The 27,148-nt window shown below is 33.7% G+C and overlaps 1 protein-coding gene across 1 annotated transcript in view; it reads right to left on the reverse strand.

The window, feature by feature from the left end:
* EPRS1 (glutamyl-prolyl-tRNA synthetase 1) overlaps nucleotides 1-27,148 on the reverse strand; it is a 67,536-nt gene that overhangs the window by 35,800 nt on the left and 4,588 nt on the right. The window contains exons 2-16 of the mRNA XM_044671837.1: nucleotides 25,825-25,909; nucleotides 19,290-19,389; nucleotides 18,021-18,177; nucleotides 16,084-16,223; nucleotides 15,810-15,904; nucleotides 14,440-14,566; nucleotides 12,679-12,871; nucleotides 12,060-12,231; nucleotides 10,511-10,744; nucleotides 9,291-9,375; nucleotides 9,007-9,066; nucleotides 5,492-5,602; nucleotides 2,582-2,718; nucleotides 1,170-1,377; nucleotides 18-130 (exon numbers count right to left, since the gene is read on the reverse strand). Coding sequence (XP_044527772.1) covers nucleotides 18-130; nucleotides 1,170-1,377; nucleotides 2,582-2,718; nucleotides 5,492-5,602; nucleotides 9,007-9,066; nucleotides 9,291-9,375; nucleotides 10,511-10,744; nucleotides 12,060-12,231; nucleotides 12,679-12,871; nucleotides 14,440-14,566; nucleotides 15,810-15,904; nucleotides 16,084-16,223; nucleotides 18,021-18,177; nucleotides 19,290-19,389; nucleotides 25,825-25,909 — 2,017 coding nt within the window. The remainder of the gene's footprint in view (nucleotides 1-17; nucleotides 131-1,169; nucleotides 1,378-2,581; nucleotides 2,719-5,491; nucleotides 5,603-9,006; nucleotides 9,067-9,290; nucleotides 9,376-10,510; nucleotides 10,745-12,059; nucleotides 12,232-12,678; nucleotides 12,872-14,439; nucleotides 14,567-15,809; nucleotides 15,905-16,083; nucleotides 16,224-18,020; nucleotides 18,178-19,289; nucleotides 19,390-25,824; nucleotides 25,910-27,148) is intronic.

Here is a 27,148-nt window from a genome sequence, read left to right on the forward strand (position 1 = left end):
CAAGGATATTTGCTTACCTAAAAGGTTCATAGGGTTGATCACAAATAAAAAATCCTCTTCTCTGAAGTTGTATTATATCTCCTTTCTTTAAATCCTTAAGGCAGGGATCCCCTAACATAACTTCTTCTTGCTATAAAGATGATTTAAAGGAAAAATATTTTCTCAAAATCTGAGCATGTGAAAGGTTACAAGAATACATTTAAATATAATAAATGATTACAGCATCTGAGAAACTTTTGTTATCTCATAAAATTCCTATGGCTTTAACATAACCTGAAAAATAAAACGTTTAAAGTTTATGATACCACTGCCCCCCTCCCATCTTTAAGCACTTGGCATTTCTAAAGAGACAGAGGCAGCTAGGTGACTCAGTGGATTAAGAGCCAGGCCTAGAAACAGGAGGTCTTGGGTTCAAATTTGTCCTTAGATACTTCCCAGCTGTGTGACTAAGTCCTTTAACCTCCATTACCTAGCCCTTACTGCGCTTCTACCTTACTCATACAGAGTAATGATTCTAAGATGGAAAGCAAGGGTTTAAAAAAAATAGTGATTAGCCTTAACAGAATTTAAACATAGGCACTGATTTTCTTAGAAAAAAAATGAATCACCTCCTCTAGAAAGTGAATATAAAACAAAAAGTTTAAAAACCTTTCAAGTAACTGTATGACCTAATTCTTATGGCATTTTTTGGAATACAAAATCAATGAGAATATTTACTATATAATATTTCTTAATAATAGGAGAGAATGAAATTCCTTCAAGACATATAAAGCTTCTGCTTCCAAAAAGGTTATTTCATTAATGTGAGAGGACAGAGCAATATTTTCTTCACTGTGATAACTGAGAAGAATTACAGACCAATTTTTACTTTTACACTTCTAACAAGAAAAAGTTTAATAGTGGTTTATGATGAATAGGTGGTGATGATTTTTAATTTCCAGCTAATGGAACACTGGCAAAGAAATACAGCCTTTTCTGGAGTCCTAATTACAGACTGGAATCACTGAAATCAATTGCTAAAAATCTATCAACTATCAAATCTACACTTTAACGTGACATTTGTACTAATGGCTGAAGTACAACTGATAGCATTTTAAAAAATAAACCCATCCAAAGAAAAGTGTAAGTAGCAGCAATTCCCAAATCAAAATTGTTTTACTCTAAATGACCTTGCTATTCTTGTTGATGTATTGTTTGAAATCTTCATCTTTTCCAAGAACTGGCTTAGTAATCAGATGCTCATAAGTGACACACACTGTTGGAATAAGAGGAGAATTTGTAGTTTCTGCAAGCCAGGTGATCTTGGTGGTCTTCTTGTAGTCCTTATTCTCCAAGTTCAATTTTCCATCTAGGGATTCAATTTTTCCATTTGAATTCCTAAACATAAATTAGAAAAAAATTTTGAATCGAAACTCCGTAATGTTTATCTTAAACTCAGTGAATTAAAAAGTTTCAGACATTTCGAATTACAAAGTTTAACATATGAATTATTAATAAGCTGCCCACAAAAATACATCAGGATTACCTGAAATTTGCATGTAATTATAAGCACAAACGCAGATTTAAGATTATAAACAAAACTCAATTTATAGATAAGTATATAGAAGAATGGACTCTCAGAAAAAGAACTCTTGGATTTGATCCAACCCTTTTCAGAAGCCTGAGTATTCTCTACAATCTATTAAGAGGGGCCTATCTGCTGAAATCTTCCTTCCAATGGTCCTAGTTATCCTGGGTGGGAATTCTTCCTTACATTTAATAAATCTAAAGCCAAACTTACATAGAGTACTTACTACAGGAAGCAATATGGTCATAAACCATTTTAAAGCAAAGAAACTAGCACTTAGTATAAAAAATGTCACCTCTTCAAAATATTGGAAAGATCAAATTTGTAACTGCATTCAAGAATTAGAGCTGGGGAGCAGCTGGGCAGGTCAGTGAATTGAGAGTCAGGCCTAGAGACGGGAGGTCCTATGTTCAAATCTGGCCTCAGACACTTCCCAGCTGCATGACCCTGGGCGAGTCACTTGACCCCCATTGCCCACCCTTACCACTCTTCCACCTAGGAGCCAATACACAGAAGTTAAGGGTTAAAAAAAAAAAAAAGAATTAGAGCTGGGTCATAAAAAAGGGCACTAAGTCATTAGGACATCTTCGTTGATTTTGAACAATTAATAATTCCATTTAAATACAACTATGATACCAGGTGTGAAACTGGCACATGAACAAAAAACAAACTAACTCCTACATTTAACAATCCACATATCTGGGAAGAAGTAACAGATAAACTGTACTGGCTGGACATGCAAGCAGTAACTGTTCAGAAATGTCTTAAAATTACAAGAACAGGGGGCAGCTAGGTAGCTCCGTGGAGTGAGTGTCAGGCCTAGAGACAGGAGGTCCTAGGTTCAAATCCAGCCTCAGACACTTTCTAGCTGTGTGACCGTGGGCAAGTCACTTGACCCCCATTGCCCACCCTTACCAATCTTCCATCTATGAGACAATACACCGAAGTACAAGGGTTTCAAAATAAATAAATAAATTTAAAAAAAAATTACAAGAACAAAACCCAACTGCTTACTTGTGTATTTTAGTGATGATAATGTTGCCCCAGTTTATAAATGTTACGATTTCACCCTCTGATAAAGTCTCTGCATCAGCACCTTCAATGAGCACTCTGGGGCCATACCACACAGGCTTCAGGCCTACATCAACATTCTATGGCATGAGAAAAAAAAAAAAAGCATCTCTATAACAGATTATACTGATAAAAATCTGAATCTATATACTACATACATTATGTACATATATGTATCTGTTTATGAAGTAATAACATGATATCTCATATGCTTATGAAATAAAATTTGTTCTCTACATACTATTTTTTGAGTGGTTTAAATAAACATGTTAAAAGTAATCAATCCCTCATTACCAGGGTCAACCAAGTGCTTCCTTCCCTCTTCCACATAAGCTTTACTGTTGCTGTCACAGAAGAGAAAAAGTTGAGGCCATAAGTGTGTGACAGTGAGAGCAGTACTTAAAGGTAAGATAATCTTACTAGAAAAGTGTGGCATGCCTTTCAACACAATTTTCAAGGATAATAGGAACACAGTGATCTAAGAAAATTCTGCATTTTCAGATCAAGATTTTACATTAGGACATCATAATATAATCTTAAAAACTTGGCAAATGGGGGGCAGCTGGGTAGCTCAGTGGATTGAGAGTCAGGCCTAGAGACAGGAGGTCCTAGGTTCAAATCCAGCCTCAGACACTTCCCAGCTGTGTGACCCTGGGCAAGTCACTTGACCCCCATTGCCCACCCTTACCACTCTTCCACCAAGGAGCCAATACACAGAAGTTAAGGGTTTAAAAAAAAAAAAGAACAAAAAAAATTGGCAAATGTGGAGAAAGTCAATTAGGTTGCTGCAATCACAACAAGACAAGTGTTACTAATATCCAGCAACACACACTCCATAGTAGCATCCTCAGGAGGGGCAAAAAACCAAGTAAATAAAATTCACTTTTTGCCTGAAAATCTACACTTTAAAAAAGTAATGATATTACAAATGAAAGGGACAAAAAAAGAAAACAAAAATGAATGTTATGTAATTATAATGACCAAGCTTAGCTTATGAGGAAATGTACCCTGTTCCCTTATTTAAAGGGTTTGAGAGGTCATGGTTACAGAACATTGCATAGACTCAGACCCAGGTGAAGGATTGGCTGAACACCAATTTTTTCTTTTTCCTTTTTTTCTCTTTATGTATTTGTTACAGGGATTGGCTCTCTGGGAAGAAGGAAATATGGGATACATTTGGAGAAGAAAGAGATATAAAAGCAGAAGACAAAAACATTTTTTTAAGTAATGATAAAAAAGCCATGTAAAGTCAAATATATGATGCTCTTACATTTTCTGACAGTCTTTTGCTCCACGTTAACTTAATTTTACTGTTATTATTTTTATTAAGTTCTGACAAGTAAAGTTTGGATACTTGGTATTTCAAGCTGAGAACTACTCTTGCTTTAAGAATAATGGTCCAATGATACTACTCAAGAGGCTATGGTTATGTGCTAATAAACCAAGTCACACTTGCTGCTTGCAAAACCCCCAGAGTGTAGCCCAGAGCAGATTAAAATGTAATTGCGAAATGTTAAAATATAACATGGATAACATCAATTTGTGGTTTTCTAAGTCACTGTGTGGCCACAGAAATACCACTGAACAAAACTATCATGGTGCCTGGTTGGGTAGCCAGAAATAGGGGTATGGCCTGGGTGGCTGGCAAGGAGCCTGCTATCGAGAATAGTCACAACCACAATTAAGGATGCTTCCAATTTCAGTTAAGGCATCAAATCTTACTCTTGAAGTAGAACAGATCATTAAGAGCTACCTAAATAGAGTCAAATCATGATGACAATACATTATTCTACAGATGCCTTGTGGATCTGTATCCATAAGTTTCCTTCTTTGGAACACTAAAAGGCAAAAGCCACAGGATAGGAGATTTAGAGTAGAAAGGGATCTTTAATATCATTCAATACAAGTGTTGGTCTAGATGGTGGAACATTTCAATTTTATGATTTAAAAAGAACAAGGGTATCACCTAATTAGTAAGGTATCCCTTCTGAGGACCTAAATCTTAATGATTTGCCAACTCTGCTTCTTCCTATATCTATGTGATCCCTTTGGGCTTTTTCTCATCTGTAAAATGAGAGTAGGAGTAATGATTGCTGAGGTCACTTCCAGCTCTAAATTCTGTGAACTATCAGAATGACTCCTAGCATAGGAGGTACATAGATAAAATTATCGAACTGCTTAGGAATGAGGATGTTCTATGAATAAGGATTTTTTTTTTTTTTTGGTAACAAGGGTTTTTTTTAACCTTCTTTTGTCATGGACTCAACTTTGACAATTTGGTGAAACCTACTGATCCCTTTTTAGAATGTTTCTAAATACATAAAATAAAATACTTAATATTCCAAAGAAAACCAGTATTATGGAAATGAAAAAAAACTTTTTTAATGGATCCCAAGTTAAGAACTCCTATTTTATAGCTTTAGAAAAAAGGCAAAGGTTTTAAGATGAAAGGTTTAGAAATGGAAGAAAGAGGTACTAACTAGTATTAGGTCTGAGAATTATAAAATTTTAAGAGGGGGAAGAAATCTTAGAAGTCATAAAGTCTGGCCCACATCTGTTTGCAAATGAAGAAATAAATTTTTTCTAACAGGTTTATTTTTAGGAAGTGGTTTAATAGTATTCATTTATGGTCAAAACATTCAATGTTTCCTCAGAAGGATTTGTTCCCCTCGCATTAAGATTAGTGGAATATATACAAAAAATTACTGATTAGTTTATCATCAAACCAAAGAAATTATGCTGGCCACAAAGTATTTCCCACCAGTTATTATCGGTATGGTAAGCACAATGCCTTCTTTCTAAACTGTAACCATTTTCCTAAGAAAAAAAACACTGATAAAATCATAGTGGGACCTTTGGATGTTTAGCCACTTCTTTCATTTCTTCCTGAGCTTCAGGTATATTCACAGTGATTACTTCCTTCTGTAGTAAAGCAATATATCGAGGAGCCACAGGGTCTATAACCTTCAAAAATTAATAAAAGAGTAATGAATAAACAATTTATGCTAAAAATCCTCTAGTCAAAAACAAAATGTGACACAAATCAAAAGTTATAACACAGGAATATTAACTGGTTTTCTTTGTTACTGCACTTATATACTGTTATTTACCTGCTAACTCTTCTCTGACAGGTAAATGCCAAACAAATGAGGAAAATCTAAGTTAAGGTCACAAAAGTTTAAATTCTCTTTTAAGGAAAAACTACTTGGCAGGCAAAAAAAAAAAAGAGTAGATAGGATCTGAAACAGTACACTTCAAATATCAATATATGAGTCTTCCTATTAGGCACCAGAAAATGAATGTTGCTTATAAGTTTACATTTTTACCCTATATGTAACTATCCTTAATCTGTCAGTAGACTACAGGGGAGTGGTGAGGGTGATAGTAGAAAGTGGGTGACCGAGTAAAGTCCATTTTAAAGAAATATACATATTTTGTGATTTTTTTTCTCATTTTAAACAAATCATTAGGCAATATATAATATTTAAAAGCAGAACAGCATTAGGTCACTATAATAAGGCAATCTCAATAACACTAAAAACCAATAAATTGCAGATTACTTTTAGCAGACATACTAGGTATGCTCTAAACCTACTCCATCTTTAAACTACTTCATGGGTTTTCTACATTTTAGGGACAGTATTTTTTTCTTACTTCACAGATCTGTTAAAAATTTTCCAGGAAAAACACAACAGCATTTGAGGGATACAAAAAACACAGAGGGAAAACAACTTGAGGATATAGACATATCCTGCTTATTGTTAAAAGGGTTGCTCAAAAACAGGTAATATGAAACATCACACAAGTCAATCAGTTCCTTAGAAATGTTATATACATGTAACAATGTTACAACAGGTATTATGGTAGGGTTTATTTATGACTATCTACATTAATCAAATCCAATTCTATGGATGGAGAATATATATAATGGAATGGTACAGGTAACCCAAAATAATGGGAAATTCAAGAAATGTATCCATATTTTTGTAGGTACATTTTAATTTACTTTTGAATATAAGTGGGTCTGGGATTTTAAACATTTATAAGAAAACATAGTTCAGAAAGTTTACAGCTTCACTCTTCATTTTCTTGCTCACAACTCCATGACAGAAACAGACAGTATGATCCCTCTTTACATATAATTTATACCTTTTCTAGGGAAGAAAAAGTATAACCTCATTGTAAAAAAAAATGTCAGAGTAAAAAAGAAAATTAGTTTTTGTTGACTAATTAAACAGTAGGCAATATATCAATAATAATGTGAAAGAAAATAACCTGTCTCTAGATAACAAAATCTTTATATCTTTGTGGGCTAATAATAAAAAGAAAACCCATTTATTAAAGACTTAATATGTGAAAAGGGGAAAAGCTGTTCTATTTTAATAAAATAGTACATAAAATTTTAGGGATTGATGAACTGATAAAATATTAGTATTTTAGAATTATTTCAGAGTTGTGACACTTTCTATTTTGAAAGAACTCAGAACTCAATGTTAAATAATTTAAAACTTTCTCAAGAATAACATAAAAAATAGGTCTTTCTTAAATGTTTTTTCAATGTCAAGAGCAATATATTTTACATAATTCAAGCTTCTCTACATGACTGGGAAAGAACTGCATACTAGAAGAGAAGAGGAGATGCAGTACTAGATCTGGAGTTAAGAAAACCTAGTATGTACAAGTTGTGTAATCATAAGCAAATCACTGAACATCTATGAAACTCAGATTTCTTATCTGTAAATTGGGAACTGTAAAATATACCTGCAGTAAGGTACTTCACAAGGAAGTCAAAGGAGATACTATACATAAAACTTTAAAGTAAATTGTCCATTAATATTACTAATTATTCATATTGTTGTTACTATAATAGTTAGGTGAAGATAAAAATTCAGATTTATAAAAAAAATTATTTTCATTTTAGATTCAATAATGGTGTACTTTTTCTTTTTTGTTACAACCTAGTTTTAGCTGTCTCTCTCCAAATATGCCTGTAACTTAATTGGTTTAGTTTTATCTGAAGTCACTAAGGCAGCTGGCTGGTGAACTGTCATCCACATATAATGCTTACTGTAATCCCCTATAGTTAAATTTAGCCCACAGTTCCTTCATTAAGTTTTAGTTTGAGAGCAAGTTTCTTTACTTATGAATTCTAACATGTTCTATGAAAACAAAGACTATGGAAGGAGGTTTCTGAGAGTTTCATCATAAGAAGATACAGAGAAGAAAGACACCAATGAGGGCAGTATAAAGCTGTTGCCTTGCACACAAGATGTTCAGAATGATTCTGGCTTCACCACCATTCTAAACTTGAAATCATGAATGATACATAAGAATGATACTTGTGGATTACTGAGTCCAAATAACTATTAATTTTTTAATAAAAATATGCTAACATTTATCTTGATTTAAATTTTTTTCTATTATTCATAACTGCAGCAACAGAAAGAACCAATTGATAATTCCTTGATGTGCTCTACTGACCAAATACAAAAGGAAAAAAATACAACACATGCGAGACAAGCAACTACTTTTCAAATGGGGCAAGGCATCAGCAAAATCAAGCAGCAATCCAAAAAAAAGAAAAAATGTTTACAGAACACGCACAATCACAGAAACCATAGCTTAAATTGGCATTCTACAAGGATTCGCCTTATTATAGTGTCCAAGCAATCTGCTGCCAATTAATAATGAACCATGTCAAGATGCAATATTCCTTATTAGACATTCGGCTGAGAAACATCAAAATGAATACAGTATATAGTAAGGCACAAGAAATGAAATTAAAGAATGACTAAAATCAATGAAATATAATGAAATATGCAAATTGAAAAATCCTATGTCCTCTCACCACAAAAGGGAAAAGTAGTTAATGTAATTATTAGATCTTCCCTTTGAAACTAAAAATACTGGAGGACAAAACTTAAAAAAAAGGAATAATGCATTTTCACTGGATATACATAATGCACCTGTTTTCCTTTCTATATAAATGTGATTGTGCTACAAAGCAGCATAATGGCATCTCAGATTACATGTTTATGGTGCTGAAAGCTATGTGCTAAGGCAAACAAAAGCATTAAGTAATACCTTCTTACAGATAGCTCGCAGCTTGAAAGCAGAAAAATGAAATGCAGAATGTTCATAAGAATCACAGCAAGAACAATTACCTTACGGTGTTTTTTATAAGTTAATATGTTTAGTGCTAGTATGTTAGAAAAAGGGAAATATTCCATTTTCCTGAAGGTGTGCAAAATGATGCAATCAACTTTTATGACTTCTTTTTACAAGCCATCCAGTGAATTTCATATTTATTACATTATTCAAGAATAAGGTACAAAGAAATGAAAAACAGAATTGAAATGAACACACACCTTTTTGTTAAATGACCAAATTTTATCCCATTCCATGTTAACAACTGACCGTGAAGAGCCCTAGGAAAACAAAAATTAAAACATTTGAACGAAATGGAAATGTTCTTCAAAAGCCAACTGGCAATGAATTAAAACTCTAACTCGCTAATTTTCATGTTTTAATCCTAACTTTGCATTATACAGGGAAAAGACAAGATCAAAAAGTAAATACATATTAGTAAAATATATCTGTAGCTTAATAGCCTTACTTCGGTACAGAAGAAAAAGAAACTAATGCAACTCACTTGGGCAGCAATAAACTGTTTGAGACCCTCAACTGTCATCCCTCTTCTCAGGACACCACGAACTGTGGGAAACCTTGGGTCATCCCTGGAAAATGAATAAAGTATCAATTGTTCAGGAACTTCTGTATATAAAGAGACAGAACATACATGGGCATGGAGTCACACATCTTGCATTATACTTTAAGTCTGGGCCAGTTACCATATTAGAGTGGAGTATGGTACTCATGAGGCCGAAGCAGCAGAATCATGGAATTTAAATTAAAGAGGACTCTGAGATTATCTAGTTCAACTTCATTTCAGATAAGGAAAACAGTCCAGAAAGGTTAATCACTAGTGGTCATATAATTATTAAGTGGCAGACCTGAGATTAGAACTTAGGTCTTTTAATTCCCAATCTACTGTTCCTTTTACTATATTACACTATTTCTATAAATTCTAGCAAATTAAATTAGCTGTATTGTCATCACTTCTAGAATGAATAGTATTAGTTGGAAGGACTGTGCTTTAATAAAGAATAAGCATCATTATACTGAGTAATGAAAAACATTCAAGACTTGTTCTAATATAGACCTCAGAGTAAGAATAACTAAACCACCTTGGACTGGGGGCAGAGGGAGTTTAGTGGGTACTCAATATTTTCCACAGAAGAGTTAACAGCAGTTTCATTAACGTACATGGATATGTGCTTCTCACAATATATGAATATCTACCAGTCTGTCCTAACTAATTTATGATATACTATCTATATTAACAACACACCAAGAATGAATCATCACTCTAAGATGACATACACAGCAATCATCTTGAACAGATCAAATTTAAGGCAACTGCATTTATTATTGCCTTTAATAATTGCAATAGCTTAGTATTTAGAAGAAAAAGTGTCTTCCTCATAACCTTATGAGAGTATAAAGTATTATCTCTTATTTTACAGATAAGTTTGATTTAAAAAGCTTAAGTGACATATATACTTTGTATAGTAATTTTCACTTCTATTTGCTTACAAATGCAAAGTTTCTCTGTAAAAATTTTTTTTCCTTCTTTTTAATTATTTTTTGTCATAAATAGTTCTTTGGAGTAGAAAATAAGTACTGTAAAAACAAAATATGACAATAAAAATACTTTTAAAAAAGACTTCTTTGATATAGAAATCATAAATGTATATGACTGATAAACTATATGATTTCACATGCAACATTTCTGGATAACATAAAACATACCATCCATCAACTAGTCCTTCATTGACAAACCACGTGAGTTTTCTTTTAGACAACACGGTATTATTTAAATTTAGACGGCTATATTCCCAAATATATGGTCTCCTTATGCCCAATGCTTCAATAATCCAATAAAATTGTTCATCTCTGTCATGGTATTCTGTTGTCCTCAGAGCATGTGTAACACCTTCAATGCTATCAACTATGGGGCAGGCAAAATCATATGTAGGATAAATGCTAGGGAAAAAAAAAGAATGTTTTTTCAGTCATTGAAAGACATCCTTGACATGTTTATTCAAGATGGAACAATAATAATAGTAATTAAATGAGCAAACAAACTTAATTTACTGATTTCCCAGGAACCCAGGCCAACTTTGCTCAAAACTGATCTATTTTTAAGTAAACAAATTCAACTTATTCAAAATATTCAGCAGGAAAATGAACTTGAGGATTTCTTCTCACTTAGGAAAGTCTATATAGTAATTAGTTAGTACTTTTGCTCCTTGATGTAATATGTAGGACTGAAATATGCAATGACCAGGGGTGTCAAGTTATAATCATTTAAGGAAATTTAGTCATTGAAGTCATCTAGTAACTGCTATCCCAAGCAATTCATCTTTGTTATGATTAAAGATATTAAGTGATTTCATTAGCATATATATATATAGAATGTTCAAATGTTTCATCCTGACACAAAATGATTAAAAAATAGGACAGATAAAATCAGTAATTAGATCCTTTAAAAATTGTATCTATATACTTTTTTGGAAAATTCTTTTAAAATAAAATCCCTTCCCAAATGGTTTTAATTTGTACTCTATTAAAACTTTTAAAATACTGTTTCATAGTAACCAATCACAGACTATTATAACCAAAATAGAATATGAACATAATTTTATAAGTTTTCTAAAAGTACTTCTACAAAACTAAAATAAAGCAAATAACTCTACCCAACAACCATTTGTGACAATAAAACGGACATTTACACATCATTCTTCTATAATAAACTAACCCATTTAAGACAAATATTGTTATTGCAATACTCCAGGCAAGAGATTATAAGGACCTAAAATAGGATTCAAGAAGACTTGGTAAGACTTAAATGACTAGACAGAGGGAATGAGGGAGAGGGAAAAATTAAAATTAACTCCCTTTTGGATTTCTAAAAATCAAATTCAGTCCAGTTTAATTTCAATTCAACTTTTTACAATTTTCATAGCCAAGGGATCCATATTAAGCATCTTAGAAATTTCCTTACTTAAAAGTAAAGAGAAATGGAAAATTAACCAGTCTATATATATTATTCATTTTTTAATCTTTTATTCCTCAACTTTACTTTTGTAAATCAAACAGAAAATCAGAAAAATCAAGATTTTTAGTGAAGAGTCTTAATTTCATTCAGTAATAAGTGGAGAAATTTGGGGTTTTTCCACCAGGAAATACAAACTAAACGATACATAAAAATAATTCATTACAGGTATCTGGGTGGTACTTTATAGGAAAGGGACAAAGGCATAAGGAAATTCTCTGAGAATGAAAAGAATGAACTTACTTGTAAGTACTTCCAGTTCGTGGGTGTGGTTGAATTTTGCAACGGTAGAGAGTTGGGTCCCTCATGCATCCATTATTACTACTCATGTCAATTTTTGCTCTTAAACAGCAGGTCTGACCAAATGGGGTTCCTTTTTTCATTTCTTCCCACATTTGTAAATTCTTCTCAATAGCTAGTGAATAAAAATGCACTACAGTTCAGCCAAAGCATTATTAATATGGTTTAAATTTCTATTTATATACTATACAGTATATTTCATGGTTTTTTTAAAAAGGAAAGAGTCCATAAACCTTATATAAATCACATCAATATGAAAATAAACTGTTTCAATATCTCTGACACTAAGAAATGTTTTTGTTTTTGTTTTTTCTTTTTAGCACCAGGGGACCATACACACAGAGCTGAGAGACCTCAGAAATCATTTTGAGGCTCAAGAAGGGAAAGAGGCTTCCCTAGGGTCACACAGGCAGTAAGCTATTCAGGCATGATGAGGAAATGAATACATTTGAATAAACTGAATACATTCCTGGTAGCATAACCATTTTTAACAAAAGAGAAGACTGGTACATTTCACTAATATAAAATCAACTAGAAATCCAAAGGCCAAAATATATCTTACAATTTTTCCTATGTTTAGATTCTGTCCTCTGTTCACGTTCTGCTTTCATTTCTTCTGCAGGGGTATCATCTACATAGGCCTTTCCTTCATGAATAAGTTTCTCAGCATATTTCATTATTGTTTCAAAATGATCAGATGTGTAAGTAAACTGATCTGGCTTGATATGAAGCATGGCAACATCCTCCAAGATAACCTGAAATGTGAAACCCCAACAAACATCAGTTTAATATTATTAGTCCAGCAAAACAAACAGAAGCATGGATACTATCACTTTTAAATGAATTCCCTGGACTTGTCAAGCATTGATACAACTTTTCCACAAATATAAAAACTATCCAAAAAGAGGACAGAAGCCATAAGAGATATGTTTTGAGTTCTGTTCCATAACCTGAATAAATCAGAGTGCAGTAATATATACTATTCCAAAAGATCATTGCACTAGAAGGTCATTTAGTTTAACTCTTTTTTTTTTTAAACCCTTACCTTCCATATTAGAATCAATATTATGTACTGGTTCTAAGGCAAAAAAGCAGTAAAGGGCTAGGCAATAGGGATTAAGTTACTTGCCCAGGGACACACACAGCAAGGAAGTGACTGAGGTCAAATTTGAACCTACAACCTTCCAACTCTTGGCCTGGTTCTCAAACCACTGATCCACCTAGCTGCCCTAGTCTAACTCTATTATCAATTTAGATATGAGAAAATTGAGTCCCAGTGCAGAAAAGTAATTTCACCAAGGTCACACAGGTAAATAAGGCAAGATTTGAACTCAGGTCTCCAGACTCCAGAAATAGAAGGACTTGGCAGAAAATCAAGTTATAAGATAAATTCCATTCTCTTAATTCCCAATGTGTGAGAGAAGAGAAAGGAGAAAACAAAGATTGTGAGAAAAAAAAAAGGTAGATTTTTGTTGTATTACCCAACCCATTTCCTTTTTTTTTGTTTTTAAACCTTTACCTTCCATCTTGGAGTCAATACTGAGTATTGGCTCCAAGGCAGAAGAGTGGTAAGGGTAGGCAATGGGGGTCAAGTGACTTGCCCAGGGCCACACATCTGGGAAGTGTCTGAGGTCAGATTTGAACCTACGACCTCCCGTCTCTAGGCCTGGCACTCAATCCCCATTTCCTTTTGACAAAGAGATGATCTCAGAATAGAAATTACTAATTACTCTGAACAACTGACACAGATGAGTTCACCTCTCTCCTCCATGATGATATGATACTTCTAAATGAAGATGACATAAGGATATTGAGAAACTTCCACACTGATATCACCTCGTTCTTTAGGGTTTTGTTGTTTAATGCAACTTGCCAATAAAAGCAAAAAAGTGTATATGATATAAAAATAGCACAAATTCTATTTTTACAAGTTCTTAGCATAAAATACAAGAAGCTTATAGAGAAATAGAAAAAATAAGCTATCTGTACTGAAATTCATTATTCTTTCATCTGGACTTGAGATATGTATTATGCAGGAAATAAAATGATAAAAGGGTGCACTTATCATTAAAAAACACGAATGAAGGGGGCAGCTGGGTAGCTCAGTGGATGGAGAGCCAGGCCTACAAACAGAAGGTCCTAGGTTCAAATGTGACTTCACACACTTCCTAGCTGTGTGACCCTGGGCAAGTCACTTAACCCCCATTGCCTAGACCTTACCACTCTTCTACAAGCAGGGTTTAAAAAAAAAAAACATGAATGAAGCACCAAGGCATGTCTAATTTTAATAAACAATAACAAGTTATCTATATTCTTAAGTTACCTTTTCAAAATCTTCCTTTTCTTTTTCTGGATTTGTGTCATCAAATCTCATGATTAGTTTCCCTTTAAAGTTAACCTGGTAGTGCTGATTTAGAAGAGCAGCTTTTGCATGTCCAATATGTAAGTAACTAAAACAAATATTTCACAAAGAAACTTCATTAACATGCTTTTTAAAATTACTTCAAATCTGCATTTCCCTTTGAAATAATTTTTTTCTAAAAGATGGTCTATTTATATTGTACTCATTTTAATAAAAGGTAATGCTGCTGTTTTATACACACACAAAACTAACATCAACAGGATTAAAGATTATAACAGTAAATTAAATACATGCAACTTTTAAATTCCACATGTATTTTCTTATTAAGAGGTGACTGGAATGTAAATAGTATGGAATTGATGGAATTATAAATTAATAAGAAACAGTAATTTTTTTAAAGTTGGAAGAATAGTGCTAACATATTAACTCTCCCTACTACCTAATATTGCATGCAAATATAATTTGGTGGTAATGGCAAAGGCTGCCTATTTTGCTGCTTATCTTCCCTGTCTTGTCTTGGAAAGCAAAAAAGCATTATTTGATCTGTTCTTTACTTCTTGGAAACTGACCATAACAAGGAAACATGGAACAAAGAAGTAATGTAAATGAAAAAATATTTTTCCTACTAGGAATTTTAGTTACAAATGGACAACATAGTCTTAGTCATTTATTCATTTCTCTCATTCATCTTGATAATGTGGCTATATCTGAGTACAGGTAAGCATGACTAACAACATTATACTAGAAATGACATTTTGATGGGCAGCAGAGAGAGAATGAATCATGGAAGACAAAGTATCAAATGGACAAAACCTTTATTTATACTAGAAAAGTTTTGCAATCAAAGTTCAAAATGAAGACAGTTTTTTATTTCCAGCTTTCCAACACTAGTGTTTTTTAAGTCTCCTGAATAATGTCCCCCTCTCTTTTTTCTTTATCCAAGTGAAAATGTGCAAATTTTTAAAATGAACTACTTATCTATTAATACCTTTAGGCCAGTGGTTCCCAAACTTATTTGGCCTACCACCCCCTTTCCAGAAAATATATTACTTAGCCCCCCAGAAATTAATTTTTTTTAATTTTAATAGCAATTAATAGGAAAGATAAATGCACCAGTGGCAATCACTGCCCCCCTGGATCGCTGCAGCACCCACCAGGGGACAGTAGCACCCTCTTTGGGAATCACTGCTCTAGGCTATCTTAATTTAACAAATATTAATTAATATAATTTTTACATACACTAAACTATAGTGGATAATTTTTTTTAAACTATGCTAACTAAGCTTATTCAATCTTAATCATTCAAATAATTCTTAAAGACATTATCTTACCCACTGGCCTCAGGAGGGAATCTGACCACAACTTTGCCCATCTCTGCACCCGGAAGCTCAACAAATTTTCCAATATCTTGTTTCTTCTCAGTTGCCTTAAAACAAATCAACACTAACGGAGTTAGAAGTTTTGTCCACTCAACTAATAAAGCTGCCAAAATCTGAGAAGCATAAAATTCTCTAAGTAAAGATTATATGCAACAAATACAAAATAATCATGCTTAACATCACTTAAAATCTTCCTTACAATGCCTTCTTTTACAATTCTGCTTACCACTCTGATTTTTGGTGTAGTAATATTCCACTTTGTACCAACTGACTGAAAGGCATGTTGGGCTTCAAGAAAGCCAAACCAGCGCTTTACATGAAGTGGGGTCACATTGTCTTTCAACTGCTCCTGCCATTTATTATTTCCTGTCAACAAACAAACATTTTCAACAATTTACTAGCCTTGCAACTTCAAAAGCTGAAGTTTCTAAAATGGTTCAGTTCAAGGAAGCTAAATCAATGAAATGATACTTCTCTAATGGATTGTAAACTCTAGACTCTTAAGATACTGTGATATTTTCCTATCTCTATAAAATATGTATAACTCAGGAAAGTTAAAAGTCTAGCAACATGTATATTAGTCCAGTTTAATTCTTTCTTCATCCTGTAAGGTCCTCACAGCATGAAACCATGCCAACACACCAGAGTTCTGAGAACGGGGTAAGAGAGTTTCTGCCTCTCTCCCTCATCAAATTACAAGTTCTTTGCAAGAACAGGCTACCTTATTCTTTGTATTTGTATTCCCTATCACCCAGCACAGAGTAGGCACTTAATGAAAACTTGCTGAAATGACTATAAATAATTTGAAGGCTATCAAATTTCATCAATATTGATGCAAAAATTAAATACCAAAAGATTGTATTAAACATATCTTTTCTTTAATGTCTTCTAAACAACTTACTAATAATCTCAAATCTTTTTCTCAGATATGAATAACTTTATTCAAAGTTTCCATCATGCCAAAAGAAGAGTCATTCTGCATGTACTCCTCCCACTCCCCAGCCAGCATGGCAATACTAACGCACATTCAGTAAAAGTAAAGGCAAATAGGTTTTTCAAGACTTTGAGGGTCTGTGATGCTGTCAATGCAGGTGCTCTCTCTATGCAGACTGTCAACTTTTTATGATTTAGGAGTTAGTCATCTATGAGTTGGTCTGGCTTTCATTGACCAACTTGTTCTTAAGTGTCTCCACTCATTCCTAAACTGGTCTTTGATTCCATGTTGAAGGGCCTTCCTTCTTGGTAGGACTTTGTAAAAGTCAGGGTTCCACCAGAATAATCTAGGTCACCTCAAAGTCACTTTCCTTTTACTCATATTTTTCTTTATGTACTGGCTCATTCTCTTCTGTGTATTTATTCCATGGTAGATAGAAAGCATGTGGAGATTTCATTGTACATCTGAATAGTCAAGAACATTAAAAACTTTAAGACTTATCTGAATCAGGGAGATAGCACAATTAACACCTCAATCAACAGGAGTTAGTTATTTACCACTTTGTTTTTCATCTATTTATTGATCTGAAAGTGGGGAGTAAAGAGAAAAGCAGGAGGGAAGAAATGAGAGTACATATATAAAACCACCTGGAAAAGTGAGGACCCCATTGGAGAAGCTATTTATATGTCTCTCACACACACAAAATAGTACTCTAATTAGACTGCAAGCTGACTGGAATTAAGACTCTTCTGATTAGAGCTGTTTTGGTGTGATATTGTGGTGGTCTCCCTCTGGGGTGCACGCATGTGTATAAAAGTCAGGCATTAATAAGCTGAGGATTGTATATGCTGTGTTAATAGTGCAATAATAATAAAGTCACTCTGTAAGTCACTTCTTCAAACAAAATTTTGTCTGATGAAATTATAGCTTGAGACTCATTAAGCAAGTGGTCTAGAAAAACTTGGAATGATTACATAGAAAAACAGCATAATATTTTTTATAATGAGTATTAATGCAGTCTTCATTTTCAAAGCAATCTAATCTACAAAAACATTTTAGAGAGTAGGATTCTTGTCACTAAAGTGGAAATTATATGACTCAAAATTCTCCTACATTAAATTTCCCTGTAACAATGAATTTAAAATCTGGGAAGAAATAATTAACTAATAGCATTGCTATTAGTATCTGCAAATTAAAAGTGCTTTTTAAAAAAAAAAGGCCAGAAATACCTTTTAGTGTGGCCCAAACACACAGGTCTGCTAAGCTCAATGAGTTTCCAACTAAGTATGTTCTCAGCGACAGACAGTGATTGAGCTCACTGATTGCGGTAGTAAACAGTGTACAAGAAGATAATTTTGTAGCACTAAATTCCAACCAATGGTCAATCTGGGGGAAAGAAAAAAAAAAGAAGAAATGAGGTTGAGTGACATTCCAACATTTATAATTCACCTAAACCATCACAGATAAAGTCCAGCTAAGAAAGGCAGGACACTAAGGATTTTGAGCTAAAGTCTCTTTATCTAAAGAAATCACAATAGTGTTGCTTACTAAATATCAGACTTATTACAAGAAGGATCACAAAAAGATCAACTCCCTCTTCTTGCTTTAAATGGCATAATAATTAAGTTGTCATTGCAAAACAATTTTATACAAAACAATTCTACATAAAAAAACTTACAGAAACTTAACAAAATCCTTACTGTATAAAGGTATGGAAAATCCATAGAACTTTAAAATGATCTGATCTTAAAAGTTCACCACAATAGTAAATGGGGAGAGGAAGGTGGAAAGAGAAGAGCAAGGAATAGTTAAATCCAAAAGTCATAAAATCTTTTATCAATAACTGGGGCATCAAGTTCAGTAACTTTCTGAATACCTACAGAATTCAAAAAGTTTTTATGCTGAATTTATACCAAATGCTTTCTTACAATATAGAATATTCTTGTTACTTTAAAACTAATTTTCCACTTAGAAACTTTTTAAAGGTATTAAATATCAAATAACCATTTGGACATAGTCCACTACAAATCTGTTATCTAAACTGGACTGTCACTGAAACAAGACAATTCTTTTATTCCTCCCTATTTGAACTCTATCCTATTCTCTAAAGATCTTCCAAATCTTCTCTTCTTGAACTCTCTACTATTAGAACAGAATACTGTATCTCAGATGAGATGTTTGTAATTCTTCTTTATAACAAAAAGTTAAATCTATAAAGAAGGGTGATGAATGAATATAATGCAAAGACAAAAGTCATCAACAAAATGAATTTTTTAGAGAAATAGGAAATAATAGGGAAAGAAAGCAAGAGAAAATCCACTGAGAGGGCAGGGGTGGGAAGAAAAGGAAATAAGAAAGCAGTCACAAATTCAGCATTCTAGGAGTTAAGATCCTAACCATAAAAATGCTACATAAGCAAAGGGCAGGAAAAATGAAATCTTCAAATAGTGGAAATGCAAGACAATGAAAAAAACTAGAAAAGATAGTTGATGACTTACTTCAGTGCGCTCCATCAGGTTACAGCCATATAACCCAGCTGAAGTTGCAACTCTAGCCAAGTAGCGAATTATGGAATTCACATCAGTGAACGTAACATTGCTAAAATACAAGGAGGAAAACAATGTCGTTCCAGTTATTTGGCTATGGTCAACTAGAAAACTTGTTATGTGAACAATTAGTAAGGTAAAAACTGAATTAGCAGAATTGTTTTGCTCATCTTCAACCTCAGTCATCCTGTAGCTATTTAGTTCTGAAATGCTCAACTAAATGAATAAAGTCTTTGTAATGTGCATTAGTGGGCCAACACAAACTCATAACTCTAATGATCATATCTGTATCTATTTGGGTGGCTCCAGGTATTTAACCCAATCTCTCAGCTAACAGTTTCTTAAATCTAGGAAACTGATTTTTATGTAAGTATGTGTTGAAAAATAGGTATGTGTGTATTATGAGAAGCAGAGTGCTACAGTAATAGGGAAACAGTCACAAAACCAGAGAAATCTGAGATGAAGTTCCACCCGTGACAAATACTAGCTGTGACTCTGAGCGAGTTATTTACCTTTTCAGTGCCATAGAACACTGATGTCAAACTCAAATAGAAAGGGATTCCTGCAGGCTACATGATTTAGAAAACCACAACATTTCCCAATTACATTTTAATCTGGTTGAGCTCCAGTTTTGCAGGCAGCTTGTAGTGAGTTTAAAACACTTCTGATCTAGACAACCTCCAAAACTGGAAACTGAAGAGAAGATGCTAGCCTTATAATAATAATGATGATGTTATCTAGCATTTACATAGCTTTACAAATAACATTTTACTTGATCTAAAGAGCCCTGGGAAGCAAATGTTAATATCCTCTCCACTTTACAGTTGAAAAAACTGAGGATAAGTGACTGGTCCAGGATCACACACCTAGTAAATGTCAGAGGATAAATTTAAATTCAGATCTTTCCAACTCCAGGTAGAGCTCTCTCTATCCATCACATACCATTTAGCTGAACTGCCTTGATAATGGGCAGTATTTTTATCCAAGGACAATAATAGTAAAAGTATATATATTGGTAAAATTGTAGAAGCAGTCTTTTTCCAGTTTGGTTGGTTGGTTGTTTTGAATAAGAGAGACTTATTATCTCTGGGAAATTACAGGGAAAAAAAAAAGAAAGAAAAATGCTCCAGGTCTGTTGGTGGGTAGATGTCTGGATTTTTTTAATGGCAAGAATGTAGAAATTTCAAACTACAGGACACTAATTTCTGTCAGAATTTTTGAAGTTAGCTGTTAATTATAGGCTGTTTTTGGTCTCTGGGCCACAGTTTGCCTATCTCGCTCTAAAACATATTATTAAAGGAGAGGTTTGTGAACATGAATAAAGAAAATGGGTTAAAAGAAATAAAAGGATATAATGAAAAATATTAGAAAATGTGGGGTGGTCTTGTTACTCATTTGTTAAATTTAATATATTCTTTTTTTTATTTTTAAACATTTATTAATATTCGTTTTTAACATGGTTACATGATTCACGTTCCTATTTTCCCCTTCACCCCCCGCCCCCCGCATGGCCAACGCACATTTCCACTGGTTTTATCATGTGTCATTGATCAAAACCTATTTCCAAATTGTTGATAGTTGCATTGGTGTGGTAGTTTCAAAGTCTACATCCCCAATCATGTCTGCCTCAATAATATATTCTTTTAAAAGTCCCAATCTGTACATAATACACTTTGTAATTTCATATATAATTTCATACACTGAAATTTGTTATTTAATAATCATAATGAAATGCAATAAATTACAAACCACTATTAAAAAGGAGATGACCCCTTTTAATCAAGCTACATTAAAATAAGCAATGCCAGGATAACCTCATTTCCTTCTCTAACAAGGTTATTAGACTAGTAGTTGGAGAACTACAGTAGTAGGGCTTGAACTGGGACTCAAAGGTATACAAGTAAGCAGGGAGTACATTTCAGTCACAGGGAATAGCTATTACAAAGGACAGAGATGGGAGATGAATTGTTGTATGAGACAAACAGCAAGACAGTCAGTTTGGCTAAACTACAGAGGAACGGTAACATAAAGGGTGAACTGTGGGTTGGAATCAAGTTGTTAAAAGCTTCAATTGCCAAAACAAGTATTTAAAAAGAAGTCACAAAGATTTATTAATTAGAAGAGTGACATGATCAGACTTATGCTTTGGGAAAATCACTTTTGTAGATCATCATCCATGATTCATTTGGTGTTTCCAAGGGCTCTGTCCTAGAACTTCTTCCCTTCCCTCTGCACTCTCAGTGATCTCATTTGCTCCCCCGGCCTTAATTATCACTCGATGCACATGACTCCCAAGTTTATGATTTCAGTTCTCGTCTTGCTTCTGAGGACTGGTCCCACATCAACAAGTGCCTCTTGAAAATCCCCATTTGGATATATTAAAGTCATGCCCTACTCAATATGTTTAAAACAGAATTTTGCCTTCCCCAAATTCCTTCCCTCCTGCAAACTCCCTATTTTGATGGAGATTATCATCATTCTTTTAATCATTTAGGTTTAACATCCTTGACTCTTCACTCTCCCCCAATTTCCAAATCCAATTGCAAAGTCTTATTAATTCTAGGTTAACACCTCTCTTACTGATCCTGACATTTTCCCTCTGTTTACAAAGCTACTGCATAAGTTCAGGCCCTTATTATATCTCATCTAAACTATTGTCAAAGCATCCTATTATGTCTTCCTGCTTACAATCTCTCTTCTCTGCAATCAATTCTCAAAATAGATTTTAAGATCACTGCCTTAATACCAGTTCTGACCATGTCATTCAACAGCTCATAAATCTTCTACGGTTCCTTTGTGTCTCAAAAACAAACTAAAAGCAGCTCAGTTTAACAATTAGTTTTACACGATATGGCTCCTTCTTTTTGATGCAATGATCTTATTACTGGAACTGAATCCCAAAAATATTACTAACAAGAAAAGACCCTTATATGAAGGGGAAAAATATTCACAGCAGCATTATTTGGGATCACAAAATGTTGAAAACAAAATATGTGTTAGCAACTGGGAAATGGTTTGATAAATTAAGGCACATGCATAAAATAAAATATTGTTCAGTCATAATGAACAATAAATATTAAGACTGCAGAAAAACACAAGATACAATGTAATGCAAAATGAAGCTCAGACAAATATTATAGAGTGACTGCAACAATGTAAATAAACAAACAGAAAGGCAATGAACACTGCTCAAATACAACAGGAAAACATTATTATCATCTTCCCTAAGTTAAAGAATGCAACCCTATTTTCTGCAAATAATCAACACTTTGTTTTTGCTGTTTTACTAGAAAAATCCTTTGTAAAGGGGTTTTCTAGGACTTATGTTTTATGTCAAAATTAAAATTTTTTTTTAAATCTTCTCATTTCTAGGGAAGTATTTTTAAAGTCTACTGCAAACTAATAATTCACATACATAACAAATGAATTATACTATTTCAAGTAGTACTTTGCAAGAGTCTACTCAGTACAAATCCTTAATTAGGTTATAATTTACAAACCAACATAAGGATTTTGAACTCTTAAAATAACAAGTAAATATAAGGTATAAATGTTCTGTGGTTTCCATCAGACTACCCAAAATGCAAGGTTTAAAAACATGTCTACCCTCTCAGAAAACTGAAAAGTTTGCCAGATTTTAAAAACAAATCATACAAGGGACTCTCCCAGCAAAAATGGATTCTTGAAAGTCAATTTAAGAACTATTTTAACCAATAACTGTAGCACCATCAAATTTGAAACACCACAAATGATTTTTCAGATGGTATCTAAATAAATAAGTTTAGTTTTTTGGTGTTATGAAATCTATTTACCCCAAGTCATGAATAGGGACACAGATTTAGCTGATGTTTCTTAAATTTCATTTCCCATTTTAAAATGTTCTACTGTTACAAGAAATCAATTTTATGTAGCCATTACATAATGGGATGGTGTTGAATGTCAAAGTAATGCTCTCACTTTCCATTATAAAGCTATTACAGACTCATTATCAACAGTAATCTGTACTCACATGATGTGGTTTAGAGTAGTTTTCTCACTGGGAAGTTTGCTGAAGGTCAAAAAGTTAAGTTAAGGGGGGCAGCTGGGTAGCTCAGTGGATGAGAGTCAGGCCTAGAGACGGGAGGTCCTAGGTTCAAATCTGGCCTCAAACACTTCCTAGCTATGTCACTTAACCCCCATTGCCTAGCCCTTACAACCTCTTCTGCCCTGGAGCCAATACATAATATTGACTGTAGGATGGAAGGAAAGGGTTTTAAAAAAAAAAGTTAAGTCAAAAAGCAGTAAAGGGGGTGCTAGACATGGAGTCAGGGAGACCTGGATTAAAAATCCCCAAGATAGTCACTAGTTACGTCACCTGATGTCTTAAGAACTCAGTTTCTTCCATCTTTTAAAATGGAAAAAAGGGGCAGCTGGGTAGCTCAGTGGATTGAGAGCCAGGCCTAGAGACTGGAGGTCCTAGGTTCAAACCTGGCCTCAGCCACTTCCCAGCTGTGTGACCCTGGGCAAGTCACTTGACCCCCATTGCCCACCCTTACCACTCTTCTGTGTTAGTTAAAATCCCTTCGTGGTTGCTATAATTATTAAGATAAAAAATGATAAAGGCTGCTATAATAATATAAATTAGTATTTTAATTAAAGCCATGCTGATAGATAAAGTCATTAGACCACGTGCTTGTAAGAATTCAAAACTGCCGCCTAGCCAAAATTGTTACCTCCATGCGCTCAGTAGCTAAAGAGCTAAAAAGCTGAAAGGACTTTACTTTCGGATTTCCTCTCATTTTAAACTGTTCCCTGCGTGGTGACACAGACGTCCCCACGCCCAAAGAACCGGAACCGGAAACCCGTTGGACCATGGGAAATGTAGTTTGATAGTTCCCACGTGTCCATAGAAAATATATATATACTTTTAAATGGCGTTTCCCAAATTTCAGTTTTACAATTCCCCCTATAAGTCAATACACAGAAGTTAAGGGTTTAAAATAAAAAAAAAATTATTAAAAAAAAAATAAAATGGAAAAAATAATGTCCACAATATACATCTCACTAGATTCAAATCGGATAAAACATGCAAGATGTGCTGAAAATTTTAAATCAATATGTCATTAATGTCACAAAGAAAATAATTTAAATGATGATCAAAAAATTAAAATGTTAAAATTTAAAATTAAATGGTACTGACAGTTGAGGGAGAGGAAAAAAAAAGACATTGTAGTTGTGAATTTGTGGCATACCAGAAGTTAGGAGATGAGAATCTTTGAGTAAACTTTATAAGTATGGCTATATGGGGGCAGTTATATGGCTTAATTCAGTGATGAGCAAACTTTTTAAAGAGTGGGCCAAAGGAAAGGAAATGCTCGTCTGTCAGTCTGTTTCTAAGGCAACTCTTTCGAAGTTTCATTGTACTGTATCATCCTCATTTTATTTGTCAGATTAGGAATATCGTCCAGCGGCCAGACAGAACATTTCAGCTCCCCCACCCCCAATCTGGCCCGTGAGTCATAGTTTGCCCATCACTGGCTTAATGGATTGAGGGCCGGGCCTAGTGACAAGAGATCCTAGGTAAGCCACTTAAACCCCACTACCTATATCCCTTATTTGCTCTTCTGCCTTGGAACCAATACACAATACTGATTCAAAGATGGAAGATAAGGATTAAAAAAAAAAAGGATGGATGCACATAATAAGCCTTAAAGAAATTGACTCTGCTCTAGAAGTATAAACATGCTGAGAGCACTGAAAGATTTAGTATTATTTAAAAATGTCTATACAGCAGCAACAAAAATCAATACTGAGTATAAAGAAGTGACTAGTACAAAATGTTTTGAAAGCTAGGCAATTCATTAGAAATATGAAAATAAGAATACTAACTATGGAGCTCACAAATCACAATTTCCTGAAATTCTATATTGAGGCTTTGGGAAGTTTCCTGCTTAATTATAATGGGAATGAAAATGTATACTGTTTATATATTTGTCTTTATATCCTCAATCTCTCCATTTTCATAACTTGGTTCAGAGAAGTTAGGAATCACATCTACTGAATCTGTATAAAACAAAGCAATATATATTAATATGTAATTGTTTTTGATGCTGTGATCTCCAAATTAAAGACACCCAAATCTTACCTAAAATTGATAATGAATAAAATATTTTCACAGGAGAGATGATGAAAAAAAATCTCATTATATTATGTTGAATACATGAACTTGAATCCGTCATCATATGCTATAATTAAATGAGGCAGTGAAGAATGAGTTTTATGAATGTAAAAGAAGGTTTAAAAGGGTAAGCTGAAGAATAATATCCCAACATATTCTCACTTGTTATTGTAATTGTATTACTTAGAAATAACTTCTCTAACAAACATGCAGCAGATATTCAAGCATATAAAAATACTTGAAGTATTTTTAATTCACATACCTAATTCAAATGTTAACATGTAAAATATACTAATTCAAGTAATAAGGACAGAAGTGTAAGTTACTTACTCAGAAACTCGAAGGATGTTCTCTTTCCCTTCTTCAACCAAAATTTTGATGTTTTCTTTAACATGTTCCACTGTCAATAAAGCTCCTAAAAACAATGGAGGAAAATTTGATGTCTTTTCATATTAGATCACATTTATTGTCTGAATCACAAGACCTGGATTGAAAGGTTCTCTAAACAAATGTATTCTGCAAACAGGAAATTCTTTCATTAAAAGAACTATAAGTCTTTTGTCTTAAAGGAAAGATAAATATCACACAATGGCTCAGTCAGGGCCATTTGCTTCCAGGAAGGCACTTAATAGTAAAGTTAACTTTCTTCCTCTAGAATGCAACATCATGAAACACTGTAACCTACTCCTATATCTCTTAAATTGGTTAATGTAGTCAACTGCCCCTTAGAAAAACATCTCTTGAATTCTCATAGACCTAACTTCCCCTAGAATCAATAGTTTTAGAAATGGAAGACCTGTATATTATCTCAGTGCTATTAAAAATTACAACATGACAGCTACAGGAAAAAATGTAGTACAGTGGAAAGTGCTAGATTTTGAGTCAGAGGATTTAGTTTCAACTCCTGACTCTTGTCACTTACTACCTCAGCGACTTCAAATGTTCAATGAAGAGGCTGGTCTATTATGACCTTGAAGTTCCTTTCATCTTTAAAATTTAGGACCCCAAATAAAAATTTAAAAAAATTTAAAAGGCAGTGGAATCAGCACTAGCTAACCAATATTGATAAAAAGATTGATCCTATGTGTACTCATGGGTCCATAAATTAGTAGACTGCCTTAAAGTTGGCATTGAGGAAAGAGGTTTGAGGCCCAATTAGGTGTGTGATCAAAACCAGCTAACACATTTCAAAAGATTTTGTTTTTCTTCAAAAATGATTTCCTACTTGTACAAAAATATTCATAGCCATGCTCTTTGTGGTGGCAAAAAAACTGGAAAACAAGGGGGTGTTCATCAATTGGGGAATGGCTGAACAAACTGTGGTATATGCTGGTGATGGAATACTATTGTGCTAAAAGGAATAATAAACTGGAGGAGTTCCATGTGAACTGGAAAGATCTCCAGGAAATAATGCAGAGAGAAAGAAGCAGAACCAGGAGAACATTGTACACAGAGACTATGTGTACACCATGGCACATTCGAATGTATTGGATTTCTCTACTAGCAGCAATGCAATGATCTAAGACAATTCTAAGGGACTTATGAGAAAGAATGATATCCACATCCAGAGAAAGAACTGTGAGAGTAGAAACACAGAAGAAAAACATATATGATTGATCACATGGTTCAATGGGGATAAGATTGGGGGATGTTG

This window comes from Gracilinanus agilis, chromosome 4, assembly GCF_016433145.1.
Source record: "Gracilinanus agilis isolate LMUSP501 chromosome 4, AgileGrace, whole genome shotgun sequence".
Taxonomy (NCBI): Eukaryota; Metazoa; Chordata; class Mammalia; order Didelphimorphia; family Didelphidae; genus Gracilinanus; species Gracilinanus agilis.